This window comes from Cynoglossus semilaevis, chromosome 13 (assembly GCF_000523025.1).
Source record: "Cynoglossus semilaevis isolate Cse_v1.0 chromosome 13, Cse_v1.0, whole genome shotgun sequence".
NCBI lineage: Eukaryota > Metazoa > Chordata > Actinopteri > Pleuronectiformes > Cynoglossidae > Cynoglossus > Cynoglossus semilaevis.
Genome location: NC_024319.1, coordinates 18573866 through 18590610, shown reverse-complemented (window position 1 = coordinate 18590610; position 16745 = coordinate 18573866). Strand labels below are relative to the sequence as shown.

General features: G+C 38.8%; 1 protein-coding gene across 1 annotated transcript in view; it reads right to left on the bottom strand.

The window, feature by feature from the left end:
• The window catches only part of adgrb1a (adhesion G protein-coupled receptor B1a), a 101666-nt gene that overhangs the window by 23774 nt on the left and 61147 nt on the right, over nucleotides 1-16745 (bottom strand). The window contains exons 14-18 of the mRNA XM_025061655.1: nucleotides 16455-16598; nucleotides 14333-14408; nucleotides 11066-11168; nucleotides 10924-10967; nucleotides 2983-3109 (exon numbers count right to left, since the gene is read on the bottom strand). Coding sequence (XP_024917423.1) covers nucleotides 2983-3109; nucleotides 10924-10967; nucleotides 11066-11168; nucleotides 14333-14408; nucleotides 16455-16598 — 494 coding nt within the window. The remainder of the gene's footprint in view (nucleotides 1-2982; nucleotides 3110-10923; nucleotides 10968-11065; nucleotides 11169-14332; nucleotides 14409-16454; nucleotides 16599-16745) is intronic.

Sequence of the window (16745 nt, the reverse complement as noted above, 5' to 3'; positions counted from 1 at the left end):
GCCACCATGCACTCAGGCAACAGAGCTGCACGAAAAACACATTATTGGTTCTACTGCTATGCTAGAAAAGAGACATAAGCTACATGCTAACACCACAGACAGGCTGACAAAACGAATTTGATCCTCACACTAATAGACATTCTAAGGAGATATTTTGTGCACCAAATAGAATTAGGTGAAAATGACATATTGGCTTTCTTTTTGAATTTGGAAACTATAATTATTACAATGCGAATACTTTCATGAGCATAGACTCAATGAAAAGAATGTTTGTGCTTTATACGCTCAAGAACAACAATTTAGAGGTCACCATGTTGCAGCACAGTATGTTCTCACAGGAATCAGTCAATAATCCGTTGCTTGTGCAGCTAAGTATTGTATATTTTGATATCGATAATCATTTATGTGTATAAATTGTCATTTCTGAGTTAAGGTGACAACAGTCCCCCAGAGTCACGGTTTTGATCTCCTTAAGGTGAAAATCCATCCAGCAACTGTCCATGGATGTCACTAAAAACAGAAACAACAACCGGCTGAAATCATTTCCTGCCACTAGAGTAAAAGTAGGATTCATCCCATGGGGTTCTGTGAATGTCAAAATGACCAACACTGCCATCCTGGATGCCATATTTTTGTCATCTCAACCAGGAGGCATTGAAACACCTTTTGAAATTGTTTGATTCATTATAAAGGACAATGAAACAAAGGTTTTATGTATGCGATCAATATCACAGAGATGTAACACAAGGGTTGGCAATGCCCAATGTCATGTACTGTACAGTAGCCCACAGTACCAACAACAATGTAGTAGGACGGACTTACTATTCCCAGTAGATGTCAATGTCAGCATGGTACAGTGTTTTGTCAACTCTGCCATAGAAAATCCAAATTTGTAATGGTGACCTTTTGAAAAACACCTTCTCATGTCATAGAGTCAACAATGATATTTTAGTGACAGTTGTGTAAATTCAAAATGGAGCAAAAACATTGGAGGAAAGTTCAAATTTTTCATCAGAAGAAAACAATCTGACATCACTAACATCATCATGAGGTTTATGACCTCCAATAGAATCACTAAGACCTGTTTTTCAACATTTAGCAAACTGAGTGTGAAGTAAGAAACATTAATCGGATTCTCTTCTGACTGTGCATTATGTAAATGGAGGCAAGAAAGGATATGGTTTAGCTCACCCTTAGAAAAAAGGATTTTGAACAAGAGAGGTGTAGATGTTTTTTTTTTTTTAAATGCCTACATCGGTAGGAGCTAAAGATCTTAATCCACAGTTTAAAAGTTTGCTTTTACAGCTTTAAAAGAACCAAACAAACTTTTACCAAAAATCATTGATGTTTCAACATCATTAAAACCTATAAAATATTATATACAAGTTTTGCCTCCGATGCCACATTTCTGCATTTTTCAGGCTGAGCAATGACAGAAGGCAGCTAATACAGGCAGAAGGCTAACCTCTCACACAGGGACACATCGGCACAGAGCAGGGTTCCATATCAGGGTCATCTTGGTTTGGCAGTAGAAAAAACGTACAGCTACCGCTAATCCATTTCATATGACGTTACAGCTTGTTATTTGCTTAGTGAGTGAGTACAGCACAGAGTATTGCAGTAGTGGTATTAAAGGTCTGGGTGACAGACAGGTGAAAAGACAAGGAGGAAAAGTCAAAGTGTGCTCATTATAAAACCTGAACCAATAACAGAGCTAAACCATGTGGCTTAGGCCAGTGCCAACTCCATCCATGAATGACCTGCAAAAGGCCACCACAGGGAGATTGTCACAGCCAGGATTAACCAATTAACTCGGAGTATTCCTGCAGCAGATTTTGCAACATTATCACATTATAACTGCCACGGCTCAAGCCATTAAAGCGTACAGCTACTCTGAGCAGATAACATCACACATACAGTAGGGGGCGCGAACCACATCGGTCAAAGCACCTCATCCACAGCTTCCCCCTTGGCAAAGCTACGCAGGCGACAGTTCAAACGGCACACTGAGGTTCTATATCTTTAAGAAAACCATGGTGCCCATGCTGTTACCAGGGCAACTAGTGAACAATTTGCTTTCAAGGCAATCTCCAGTCTAATAATAACTAATAGCACTGAATGAAAATTCCCCCACAAAGACACTGCCCTTTCCTTAAAGAAACTGGGGCATGTTTAAGTCACTGGGGTTCAGCCATGATTAATGTACTGTCAATATGCAGATTTGTAAGGGAAACATTATCATGCACACGCACACACACACACACCTGCATGCAGGCTTGCAGCTCGTGTCCAGTTGCAGCTACAAACACACAAAGGAAGTGTGTCCAGAACATACTGTTAGCTCCAAGCCGCCATCATAGACATGCCTTTCTCTCGTTCTTTTTTTCTGCCTTGCTTCCAGTCCCTGTACCTCATTTAGTGAATAGAGATACATCATGTTCTGAAGGCCTGGTAGCCATGGAGACAATCAGTGACAGTCCAATATGTAAAAATATGCTAATGGAAAAATTAATTGTTGGTGTTCTGGGAAAAAACATGAAAAAATGGGGAGTGTGGGGCAGATTGGGATGGGTGTGAGCAGGTCATCCCCCCATTTTCATGTTCTAATCCCAGTCACAGTGGCCTGAGAGTCAGTGTCTGTGGCTCACTACTGACAGCAGCTGCAGACAGAGGTTAGCACAGTGCAGAAGTGTCCTTGCTGTGTGCATGGCTGTGATGCATGTCTGTTATACAGTATTAAGTCTAGGATAAGCCTAAAACAGCATTTGCCATCATGGTTTGGCATGTAGAGACAGAGGGAGGAAGAGGAGGAGGATGACAGAGGAGAAGGAGGGAGGATCTGTTGATATGTAATGACAATGACGCCCATGGAGAAAAAAAAAACAGCTGATGTATTCACAGAAAGGCAAAAAAAAAGACAAAAACCCCACGGCGTCTCAGACACTTTTAACACCGAGTGAAGGGAGGCAGAGTCGCACTTACCATTTCGGGGTTCAGCCGTGCTAAAATGGCGAAGGTGGACAGTCTGTCACACACGCATTTGGTTCTGAACGAGTCGACTAGCACGGTTTTGCAGCTCCTGCCAGACCAGGATCCCAGCAGAGAGGAGCTGCACGGGGGGAGAAAACACACGCACGCACAGGCACACGCACAAACACGCACAGGCAGAGAAAAGGAGACAGAGAAGCGATGCGGTGAATAATTAAAAAAATTAAGTCCCCGAAAATCAGAATTAAGAAAGCGCAGCTGGAATTCCACACCGCGTTACATCGGCTATTTCGTCCACTTTTCCATCTCCTCTGGATACAGGCGATAAAGCATCAGGATGAGAAGAGAACGTGGTGCTGAGGAGGGAGACGGGGAGGCGGCGAGATGCTGCTGCTGCTGCTGCTGCAGGTCCCTGCCTGGACACACAATCCTAGCACCGTGCTAACACTACCAACATCTGCCTCCACTCTGAAATAGCAACTTTTATTATTATTATTATTATTATTATTATTATTATTATTATTATTATTATTATTACAATAATTATAAAACCAAACTACACATTTCTCTATTTATATTTTAATAGTAAAAATAAGCAATACAAATATAATATTAATGGACTATATCAAAAATACATAACTGATCATTTATAACTAAAAAATACAACTTGTTATTTTTTTATGGATTCAAACTTGTTTTTATCATTAAATATTGATAACGTTTAAGTCATGACTTTTCAAAGGGTTGTCCTGAAGGAGACTGGGGTTCTTTTACACTGATATTGTGTGGTTTGAACTGAATCCTGGAGTGTTCTCCTCCTTGGTTCAGTCCATGTTAATGCAGAACATAGACAATTTGAAAACAAATGTTACCAGAGCCTGCAGTGTCCTCTGTTGTAATGTCAGTGTCTTTAGTTTTGGAAAAAATGATACAGACCTTCTACTGTTATAATAAGCAATATTCTGTGGCAAATCATTGCAACGTTTCTAAGGTCACATAATGGGAATTTTAATAATTGTGCTCTAATCCGATTTTGACGGTTTTGCATTTAAAAATACAAACCTTTCTAGTTAGAGAAATGCATCAGCCACTCGGAATAAAACTCCTGAAGCAATATTTTATTTTGAAGGATTCATTTTGTAAAGTGGACTAAAAAGGAACCCAAATTGGTTTGTGCATCAGAAGCATCAGAAGATGCTGACATACGCCTGGGAGCCATAATGAAGGGAAAAGAACGCAAACACAAGCAAATGTAGCACAATCCAATTGTCCATTACGCTCACCAACCAATTCTGTGCAAAACTTGTTTTAACATTATACGTTGGAAAGATGAAACATGACTTTATTTATAGATTTATGGGAAATGGCGACATGTTTGTTGGTTGTAAATATCTGCAAACTGAGGACTTCCTGTATTTTCTTAAATATGTTATTCCAATCTCCTTCATTTGAATATACTAGAGCTTGCCTATTAGAATCTAGCAAGTGTCATGTTGGCCCATTCATTGATGTATCAGGAACACAAAAATTAGTCTAAACACTAACAACAACAAAAAAAAAACCCAAAACTGCCTTTTGTCTACATGAGCTTTAGGTCATTTCTGTGCTTCACATACTTAACCAAAGCCATACATTTCTACTAATGAACATTGACTTGGACAGCACTAGACCTCCAGTCCAGTTTGCAACTATTACATCCCAGATAGCAGAATTGAACAGGCTAACAAGTTGTTTTAATCCTATGTTATTGTTCCTGCAGTGTTTTCTGATCACACATCACTGGCAGTTCCACAGCAAAACTCCATTTGACTCAACTGACACCAGCTGGCCATACATTAGTCTGCTTCAATGCTCAGAGAAATTAAGCAAATAAGTCACAGTGATGAAAACGCCGACAGCTGTTATGAATTAACAGCAGCCGGGGAAAGAATTCTCCTCAAACACGTTAACATCATCTTGACTGGCCTAAATTTACGTCAACTTGATTGAGCAGAGCACACTGCTGTTGAGTCAAACTTGTAGCCTGCCTGTGGAATTCAAATTCATTTGTCAGGCACTGACAATAGTGGGCACTTGGGACGTCAGTCATACCGCATTTTGAAGGGCACTTAGGAAAATCTATAGTCCGAAAGCAGGACTTCCATAAATAAAGGAAGAGCAAAGAGCAGGTTATGAATGTAAATCCTGTTGCATGTGTCGGACTTGATGATTTCGATGTCACGCCGTGTCGCAGACAACAAAGCTTAGAGGAAAATCAAAAGAATAAAGTACTTGCTTTATTAATGTTATAGTCAAATTGGTAATTTATCACAGTTGACAAAAGAAACTCTTGCAACTACACAATTGTCTTATTTATCTTTGCCATTTAAAGACAAGGCTGATAAATCTCGGGATGTTTGGACAGCAGAATCCTTAGTTGGAGGATTACATATCAACGACTAGACATCAATGCCTCATCAGATGGTATCATAAAACTCAACACATGAAATACACATCATACACTGATGTTTAAATTTGCCAACTGTAATGAATTTAAGGTTGAGGAAGAAATTAAAATAAATTTCCTCAGACAGAATCACATGACCTCTTTGTCCAGGTCTGGGAGTACAATGAATCCACAGACAGACAGGAGTCAAAACTCTAGATAGTTATATGTGATGCCAAAAGAACTTCAATAGACAAAAAACAATATCTACCATGAGTGTGAACAGCTGCATGTAATAGAGTGTTCTGCAGTTTGAGTGGTTTCCAGCAACGCAATGCTTTTTTAGTAATGAAAAAAAAAGTCCTTTGCTTCCACATTAGAAAACCCTGCGAAATGAAACAGCAACAGTACGCTTGAATAACCTGATAGGTCTTCAGATGAAGCTTTAATGCCAGTTTCAGTGACTTCATTATGACAGTGCAGTTCAACAGCTCTCTTCATGTTATGTTCTACATCAGCAGGTTTAGTAAACTCACTAACTGAAGTGGAAATAAAGCTACACGACTTTGTTACTCAAGTGTGATGGTGTAAAAACATTTAACAGAGGCAGTCAGTGAACCACTGCCGGAGCTGAAACCTCAGGAGAATGTCTGAGTTGCTGTCCGCCTCGCTATTCTTAAGCTACAGGTCTTGGTTTTAATAGTATCTTATGGCCCGATGAGCCAGAAATATGCATTATTAATGCTTATCATCATTATAATTGCAGCTAAATACGCTCATAGAAATAATTGATGAGTAATGAGTTCCTCCCACTCTAGTGTAGGAGTCTCAGAAGAACATACAGCTGAATTAAAGTGATGTTTAGTAGCTGAGAGCTACATTGTTTTTATTACGCTCAGTGTATGTGCATCTATGTGTGTGTGTGTTTACCCCAGGAGGTGACGCAGCGTTGACACTTTAACGCATCACCTTTTACAGAAATCCAATGTATTAGGGTCCAGATGCAGTTTCTCTGCTTGGCTGACGTGATTAGGGGCCTCTCTTTGTGCCACACTCTGGCCTCAGGACCACTCTGCCCTCACTGACTAATTGGATAATGCAGGTGTGAGTGTCACAGTCCTGCATAGAAGAATGTCCCTTTACCAAGAAACAGGCCTCGTAGATAGAAATACACACTTTCAACTGCCACATGGATTAAGTGCAGCGGACAAACAACTTTGTGGTTCTTTTTTTTTTTTTTACTTCACTTGAATGTAAAAGGCTGATAAAACCTTATTCCTGTTGAATAAAATGGGGATGAACCCTAAAGTAATCCCTTCAAGTTTAAAAGTGTGAAATAATGAATCTGTCCAGTCTTGATTAAAAAGCCGCCAGCTTTTTTTCAGTGCTCATTACTCAACCATGTATTTTATTTTTCAGACAATTCGGTTGTCTTTAATAATCAGTGTGTCTTTTTTCTTTTGTGCTTAATTTTGTGAACCTCACTTACTGATTTGAATGCAAATGTCCATGTAAGCACTTAGAGTGCATGCAAATAATACAAAAACAAAGGTAAGAAAAAAATCCCTTCCTCAGCCATCTCATAAAATTGACTGGTTTAGTAGTGAATGTACAGCAGATCCATGATGTAGATTGTCTTTTTCACTGTTACCTAAATGTCTCTACCTAAACATATGTTCGCCTGTCAGCTATCCTGGCTATGGNTTAACCTTAGATCTACTGACCAGTCCAAAAAAAAAGTCTTCAAACACAGCTGGTGACTTGGCTGGGAAATGAGTTAGAATAGATTAGCATGCTCTGAATATAATTACAGCGGACTGTGTGCAGCCTGTCCCCTGTAATGAAGCCTCTGTCTGGTCATATAAACAAACATGCTCCCCTGCTCACTGACCTTCACCCCTTCAACCATAATTGTATTGTAATGATTGATGAGACGTCCACAGTGGTTAGCACTAACACTTTTGGATGAACAAACGAAGGTCAATGCGTGTGAGTCAGAACAAGGCGGCTACCTAGATGAAGTTTGGTGTCACGTCATATGTGATGAAATTTTCATTTTCATTTTAGGGTGCGATTTTCTCCTTCTGAAGAAGAAGGAGAAAATCGTGCGATTTTCTCCTTCTGAAGAAGAAGTCTCCTGTTCTGCAGATGACATCTAGGCACAGAGAAATCATAGCAAACCAGCCAACTTATTAATAATGCACCATTGGAATTTACAACTGTCAGCCTTTTTTGGTTTAGCAAAGCTTTTTTTAAAACTTTAAAACTAAATGTGAAATTGAAAAAAATATATATCAGGTGGTGGTGATAATGGATTGAGTGAAAATTATTTGTACTTTAACTTTCTTTTTTTATGTCCTGGCTTAATATGTTTTGTTCCCTTTGTTTAAGAAAAGTTCTTTAAAAGGTTAGTGTAAAAAGGTTTCCACAAAATAGACCATCAAACATGCTTTTAGTTGAAAACTGCTAGATAAAAATATATCAAGTAGCACAACCAAACATGGACATGTTGTGAAAATGCTTCTATTATTAAAGCAAATGGGTTTGAACATTATGCCATCATTCTAACGAAGATTATTCTACAAGGTCCTATGAATCCTTCAGGATAAACACTGAGACCCTGGAACAAATGACCTCACAACTATTTAACCTGTGCAAAGTGCAAATGTGTTCCCTAGCTCTCCTATTGCATCCGTCCATGTTTATTCAATAAATACCAATCCAGGAATTACACTTTAACAGATGAGATCAATCAGAAAGTGAAGTACATCAAATACCCACCGAACAATTAAACAAAAAACAACAAAATGATTTTGAGGAGGATAGACAATGCAACCTATTTTTTTAATATATGAGTCTGCAAATGGCATTAAATCTGATAAAAGGTAATATAACTTGAGTCAAAAGTTAGACTGAAACAACTAAAGGTTAGCTGTAGGATGTGACTTGCCCGTTTGTCTTTGTTGTTTAATATAGGCACTGCTGAATATTTAAATCAGTGTTGAGGTGTGTTGACGTGCTGACCTCGAACATCTGCAGTCAACATATGATAGGGGAAGCCACATTTGCATGTTGCTCTCCGTCCGTCTGCTTGCTAATTTTATAATAAGTCTCTAACCACCACATTAAATGCAACTAAAACTACACAGATATTTCTGTAACTATCCCTGAAATGATTTACCACAAAGATTAACATTATCAAAACACATCTGCATGCATTTATACGCTGATAGAGTGCATGTGTGAATATGAGTGAGGAAGTGGCTCATGGAATACTGATTCCAGGAGATTGAACTGGTGTTGGCACGGGCTGCTCCAAAGATCTTATCAACACTGCAAGGATTCTTACTGCGATGAAATGTTCTCTCACCCAAATATTAGGTCATTAGTCAAAGCTGCCTTACAAGATGGATTTTAATTTTGCATAGAACACAGCTCTCTGCAGTGGAACCTTCCGCATCCTAATATTACTGGGTTAGATATGTCTCTCAGTATTCCCAGCGTCTTGTGTTCGTAGGTTCGAGCTATGTCCAAAAAGTTAGTCAAAAAAAGAGTTTTCTCACATGCAAAAGATTATGATATGAATGAAATTTCCGCCTATGAGGATGAGCGGTACATCACCAAGGGGGGGCAGTTAGTTTGTTATCACTAACTGCTCAGGATTTGATGAATATGTGTTGGATAATAAAGGCTGCAAAAAAAAAAAAAAAAAAAAAAAAATTAAAGCATGAGCCACATGCAGCTCAAAATGTTCTCTCCTGGAATTAGACTTTGGACAAGTCTCTAATGCAAACGACAAAGGTAATTAAAATAGGATTGTGCAAATGTATTCATTAATTTCATGTATTAATTAGTGACATTAATTAGATTAGAATTTGTGAAACATTTAAATGTTATACAAATCTTGATACACATTCAGTATAGACTGAATGTGTATCAAGTCAAAGTAACTTTTACCCCAGTTCTCAAACTCATAATTAAACATAATATCCAACCCCCGAGCGTGGGGTTGTGGAGACAAATTCAGGTCAGACACAACTTGTTTAACAATCACAGGGCAGTAAATAGGTCTGTGACTGACACAATCGTCAAATGGACTGTGAAGGACTTTAAACTGATTCTTATTGTTGAAGACAAGGGCTCTTATAACTGTCAAGGTGATCTATTGTCCAGATCCACAGTGATGACTGGAATCCGCTAACTCTTGGAAGACACATTTTTACATATTTTTTAGATTTTTTTCTGTTAATAATAAAAAAATTATTTGTGTTGGAGCAATAAAACAAAACAAATGTTCTATTTTGATTAACTGAATGATTGATTGGTTGATTGATTGAACAATTGGGATTCAAGTCCCAAACTGTGTGAACTAAGAAAGTCCAACACCAGATCAGTCCTTAACTCTGGCCTAAACAACTCACAACTCTCCTTGGCAGTTTTCCCCACAGCCTTGAAGATTGAAAAAGGATGAATTAATGCTGTTGATATATAAAGTCCTTGTTGATCCTGACACTGCATTTAATGAATGATCTATTCATAAACATAAGCACAGGGTAGTTTTGGATGACAAAGAACAGTGCAGGTAGCTTAGCTTTTATGGTGATACTTCATTTATGGTCTCTGATGTTGACAGGGAAATTTTTCAAACGTCCATTTTCAACATCCATTCTATTTGTGGTTTATTGTTTTTTATTATTATTTTTCACCTCCTGTCTAGCTTGTATATTTTTAGGCTACACAATCAAGTTCCAGTAATCCCAGCGCTAAATCCACAGTTGTTCTGCTCTTTGTAACACAAGTGGCATCCAACTAAATGCAAATGTCCAAAACAACAAAATGTATCTTCCTCTCTGCTTCACTGTCTACCTCTTTTGCCACCCCTTCATCCATCCATCCATCCATCCATCCATCATCCATATACCACACCCTCATCCATAATGCCTTTATGAACAAGTAGCCATGAGCAGTAGTATGAGAACGACCCTGAATCTGGATCCAGTGGCAACATTACAAACATGTATCTGTCAGTTTTTGAGTGGACTATTCCTGTATTTTCACTGGATTCCCTGTCCTTTCTGAGCAACTAGAAACCACTCTCTGTCGTTCGTGTCGATGTGTTAGCGTGGGTCGACAGAGAGAGGAGAAGCCATGTGAGCGACACTTTTAATTTTCCACACACTGCATCAGTGTCGTATCAATGATAGCGTGGGGTTAGCATCGCCTCAGACAAGCGCTGCCAAGCTGTCCAACACACTCTGCAGCACACAGATTAAAAACTCTCAGCCAACTAGGGAACTTGAAGCAGCGATGTGGTGTCTCTAAAACTCTCCAGGTGCAGTAGTCTATAGCTGGACTCATGCTAGTATAATTATGTTCAAAATTGTGTTGAACCATGAACTCCTTGGAGGAAACATTTGCATCTCTTGCTCCAGCTTTCCAGTCGAGTTTTTATTTTTTCTACATGCAAACAACTAAAGATGTGTAAGAATCAACAGTGGAGCGGACCTTACCTGTCACTCTCATCCCATGTTATACAGGTCTGGTTAGAAGTTCCCTAATGGACAGAGAACACACAGGGCTTTAACATATGTTCACAAATCTAAAAAGAAAATACAAGATCACAATAACTGGTCCTCTGGATTCTGAACTTACGTTGTACCGGTGAGAGAATTCGACTACAACTGGAGCAGAGAGAGAGGCTGGAGTCGGCTTGATTGTCACTGACAGAACCTTGGAGTTGAGGACAGAGTTGTTCCTGTAGGAAAGACAGACAATGTGCTGTGTTATTTTAGATGTATATTTATTAACAGTTTATCACCTTTTTTTCTGTATAGAATGTCAAACATGGCATTCATTTTGACTGATGTCCTTTTCATGGCACAGGTCAGTAGCCACAATCTTCTTTTCTTCCTTCCTTCCTCACCATCTTCTTCCTGCTGTCTTTCTTTCCTTTCTTCTGCCTTCCTCGCTTCCATCCTTTCTTTCCACCTTGTGCTGGTGTTTGGTCTTATCTTCTTTCCATATTTTCTTCCTTCTTCCTTTCTTTTTTCCTTTCTTTCTTCTTTTCTATCATCCTTTCTACTGTCCTTCCTTCCTTCCTTCCTTCCTTCCTTCCTTCCTTCCTTCCTTCCATACAGTACTTCATGCATTCTATTCTTTCCTAATTTCCCTCACTTCATTACTTTCTTCCGGCTGTCTTCCTACCCTCCTTTCTTCATTCTTAACTTACTTCAATTTTCTCCCAAGGACACAACTGGCTTTCAGTTTTCAGTTCTCATCTCTTTAATCCATTTGTTGTGAACTCTGTTTACAGTCTGTGGCCAGCAGCTCCCAAACTTTCCAAAACACCTTTTATTTTGTCACTATATTTTTGACCCATCTTCTAATTACCATTTTAATCAAAAGTTTTATAGGGATGTAAAAGAGAAGTAGTTATGAATGATCATAAAATCTTTGATAAAGTTCCATTACATTTCAGCTAACAGAACAGGCCTCATAAAAGCTGCTAATGATCCTTTACTCTCTGCTGATGCAGGAGAGTGTTTTTAATGTTTCTCCCTCTCAGCTCTCTGTGTGTCAGCCTCACCTTGATATGGATGAAATAACCTGACTGCTCAGTTTCAATTTAGTGTAAGATTTTACTGATTACATCCAAAATACTTTATTGTTGGGTTTTAGTTTTCACCTAAGTAAGTTCAGGTTGCAGTTGAAGTAAAAGAGTCAGAAAACAGTTCATCTCTTCTTCATAATCACAACCTGACTATTGATCTAAATGACAGTGTTTTCTCTTTAGATCTGGAGGCATTGCATTAGTGATGATCATTTATGCACAGTTGGAGGGAAAATAAGCAGTCCAAAAAGGATAATCTATAACTGTAGAAAATACTAGACTTATTTTTCTCTCTCTTTCTCTAAATGTTAAGATTATATTTCAACAAGGTAATTGATAAATGTATAATATGCTTAGGCTACAGATAGCTGAAAGAATAAGACAAAAACTGTTGTTCAGTTGTCTTTGGTCAGGATGCAGCAGTAGCTGAAGACTCCAATAAAGCTGATGTTTTATAGACCTCACAGATGGTTTTATGTCATGTCATAATATGCACCCTACCGTGGAAAACACAACAGATAGAACAGGGGGGACGTATAGGAGCACTATAAATACATATGTTATGTTTTCTTTTCTATTATTACTACACAATGCAATCCATCTGACATCTTAGTAGCAAAGATAGGTCAAAAAACTGGTCAACTTTAGCTGTTATTGTATTTCATGGGCTATTCTGTCATTATTTTTGCTGTTCTGTGTCTTCTGATCAGAAACCACAGGCAGATCTTCATGTTGTGGACAGGATTAAATCAACTGCACGTTAGTGCGAAAACAAATCTGATGGAAGAAAATGAAATGAACAAAAAAGTCATTTCTAGGCACCTTTAGCCGCTACCTTGTTAACACTGCAGCTGCACTGTCTGTAGTACTTAAATAAAAGTGAATGAGGAATGTAGCCTCCCAGCCATTGTGGCTGAAAATGTAAAGTTTTGCAATGTCTTATCTTATACAATTTTGGAGCCTTTTTTGATTCCTCCTCCCTGCTTGGTATGCATTACAATTTCTGCATTTCAGAGCTACTATCAATCATGTGAAATGGGACAATGAGGAAACGTGAATTGCTGCTGGAAATACTGACACTGAAAGCTTCCAGTTGACTAAACATGTTCAATACTCCATGCTGTGTTTTCCCACATCTTCACATCATCACTACATCTTCCATGCCCAATCTCACACTTGCACTGTTCTTAAAGACACTCAGTCAAGCTAAACTTTTGTGTCATCTGCTCCCTTCCTTTAACCTCATCTCATTTTCCATGACAGCGGGATCGACTGCAAAACATAAATGAGAGGGTGAAGATGGAAAGAATAAAAAGGGGAAAACAAACCAGTGGCAGACCAGAGTGGGAGGATTAGAGAGGCTCTGCTTCAGTTCTGCATCCATGTGCTGCCAGTTTATAATGCAATTATTGACATATGGGTGAGTTCCTCATCGCTGTAACCACAGCTGTGAAAAACCGACTAATTTCTGCAAACATTACCTCGCATGTACAAGCCTACACACACGGCTGTGCTCCAATAAACTGTTCCCAGTCATGACAACAAGCACTTTCTGTAAGGGACCACTTTACACTTTCACACATTAGCTGCTGCTGCTTTTGCATCAGAATGCTGGTTTTCATTTAGCTAAGAAATTTGGCCAAGCTGTGATGTAACACTCTAATAATGTTCAGTGGCAATTTACAATGACTGGAAACAGCAAAAAGCTCTTGCAGTATATTTCAAATTAAAGATTTTCCTTATGCTCTTTGCAATAGAGCATGTGTCAAACTTAAGATGCGCAAGCTGAATGTGGCCCACCGAGTCATTCCGTGCGGCATGTGTACATGATTGCCCCATAATGAAGAGAATAAATTATTACATACATTACAACCATAATATTCAATTTCATTAAGGATCTATGATCAGAGATCTACTTAGTGTGTCCAAGGACAGCAGCGTCACTTCATCAACTTCATCCAAAACCTGACTCATATAGTTTGGTCTGAGGTTTTTGTGCTTGTTGTCTGAGTTTTGTATATATATATATATATATATATATATATATATATATATATATATATATATATATATATGTTTGTGTGTGTACAAAAATATCCAATACTCCTGACAATGTGATGGTCACACTGTTTTGGCCCTGCAAAAAACTGGCCACATTATTACTAATGGGCCACATGAGTCAACATTTTTGTCGCTGCCAGTTTGCGATACAATTCCCAGACTTTGGACACGTTCACATAGAGTATAATAACTTGGTCATTTCTATGACAGGGTCTACAGTTGGACAGTGCAGCAGGGAGCAGTCTCACCTCTGCAGCGACAGGATGCTGCCCAGGTTTCTGTACAGAACGATGCCGACCACAAAGGTTGAGGCGTCATCTGAATCTGCAGCAAGGAGGAAAAAATACAAACAGTGAGAGTGTGTAAACATCGAAGACAGAAGTGTGTGAAGGGGCCGAAACAGTTCAGCGTGTGTTTGCACAGAGGCCTGCTACAAGAGAATGGAGGTCAGCCATGCTGCATGGGGTTTTCTCACTGCCCTTAGAGCTGTTTACACTGGCCTACATGGTTAGTCAGCTGTAAACAAACAAACAAACACAAACTCACAATAACTACTACACATGGTTACAAAGTAGACAGAGTGTGAACGCTGCATATGTTTGAACAACACTGACTAGAGCGATCGGATGAAATGATATATATTTAGAATCAACACTGCAATTTGGAAGTGAAGGATATCGTTTGTTAAAAACCGGATGTTTTTTTAAAGATGTTTCATTCAGCTGTAGAGAATGTGGAATAAATGATCGGTCTAAGTTCATGACATAATACAGGTTGGTGCTTGTATTTTATGTTTACCTTTACATTTTATGTCTGAAATTATTTGTTGAAATACCATTATATGTCTTGAAGCCTGTGATAATATAAAGATAACTACAACCCCACAGCATTTCTAACATCTGTAGACACATAACATGAGGTAGATGTCAGTCTTTCACGCATGAAAGACTGTGTATCTGAGACATTTGTCCAGACTTGGACTGTGCGATGGCACAGACGAAGCTGGCGGCGAAAAAGAAGATTTCTCATTTTGGATGTGGTGTAAAAGGCAAATTATTAAAAAAAATATGTGAAAAAAACACAAGTCCATCTGCCGGGCCATCTGAAGACATCCAGCACTTTTGGACCAACGCGGCACACGGCTGTCTGAGAGTATGCAGCAGTGGTGCCAAGCCTCCTGAAGGAGCTGCAGCTTCAGGGCAACAGCTGAGCTCCCATGGGTACCAGAGGGGAACCAAGGAAGCTATGAGCATGTGTGTGTGAGTGTGTGTGAGTGAGAGAGAACGAGGGAGAGACCGTGATGAGTTATTATGTACACTGCTCATCCAGCCTTTGGCCGACCTCCCTTACATGCTCGGCCAAATTCAGTCTTTGCCCAAATTCAGTGGCCCAGAGTGACTTCAACCATCAAGTTGCTAAGATGTTTGCATGCATAAAAAAGAATTAAGTAATAATAACACCTTTATGTACAGGCTCCTGTCATGCATAAAAAAGAATTAAGTAATAATTATATATATCCTTTATGTACAGGCTCCTGCCTATACTTTATATGGTGTAGGCCAGTTTATGACACAATACCAGAATAAATAACATTTTAATTTATTCCTGAACAAAATCCAATGTTAATTAAAAAAAATCCCCCCAAAATAACCCATGTCGCATGTTCTAGCTAATGTTCAAAGAAGGTCTATGTCTAAAGATACATTGTACAAATGCTCTTCACATACAGCTGCTGTTAATGTGACCCCTGCACATCTGTTCACATGTTTACACACACTCTGTTGGAGTTTTCTGGATGAACAAACACCGCCTGAGGGAATAATAATCAATGAACTAGACAGATGAGCTGAGATTTACACAAGTTTTTAAAACATATGACAAACAGATAACAAAAAGAAACTTTAATCCCAGTGAAGATGTAACTGTACTTAATCCTGATTGGCTCTGGTAAATAAATCTACGTACAGATTGTCTGTATATAAATAGAAGTGAAAGGGTCGATTCAGAGTACGTACTATCACAGAGTAAAAAATATCAAGGAGTATATTTTAAGGCAGAGCCATCTTGTATAAATAACCAACGACAGGCTGCTGCTGAGACTCAACAATTACATAATAATAATACTAATAATACTAATAATAATAATAATAATAATAATAATAATAATAATAATAATAATAATAATAATAATAATAATAATAATAATAACAATATTTTAAAACACCAGACATTGCCAAGTTCTTCACTTTCCCCAAAGGGAAGGTGTGCACACACTTCCTCTAAAAAAACCTCTGCTTTAATCTCACTTTAAACATTACACTAACTTTACAAAACATTGTTTCAAACCATGATATGTTTTAGCGCCCTCACCTGGTTTTCCCGTCGATACAATGTTCTTAGGGATGGTAACTCTGTCCTCAGAGTTGCGGGCCCAGTCCACCATCCCCCTCCAGCCCTTCATGGGAAAGTTGATGTCTGCATGACCGGTCACAGGACGTTTGTGGATGCTCAAAACTAGGAGAAGAAAATGGCCGACAGTTAATTACATGTTTCCTAACTTGAGAATGCCATGGCACAGTTAAAGCTGATTTTGCCCTTCCTTCCTTCCTTCCTTCCTTCCTTCCTTCTTTCTTTCATTCTTGCCTTTCTTCCCACATTCCT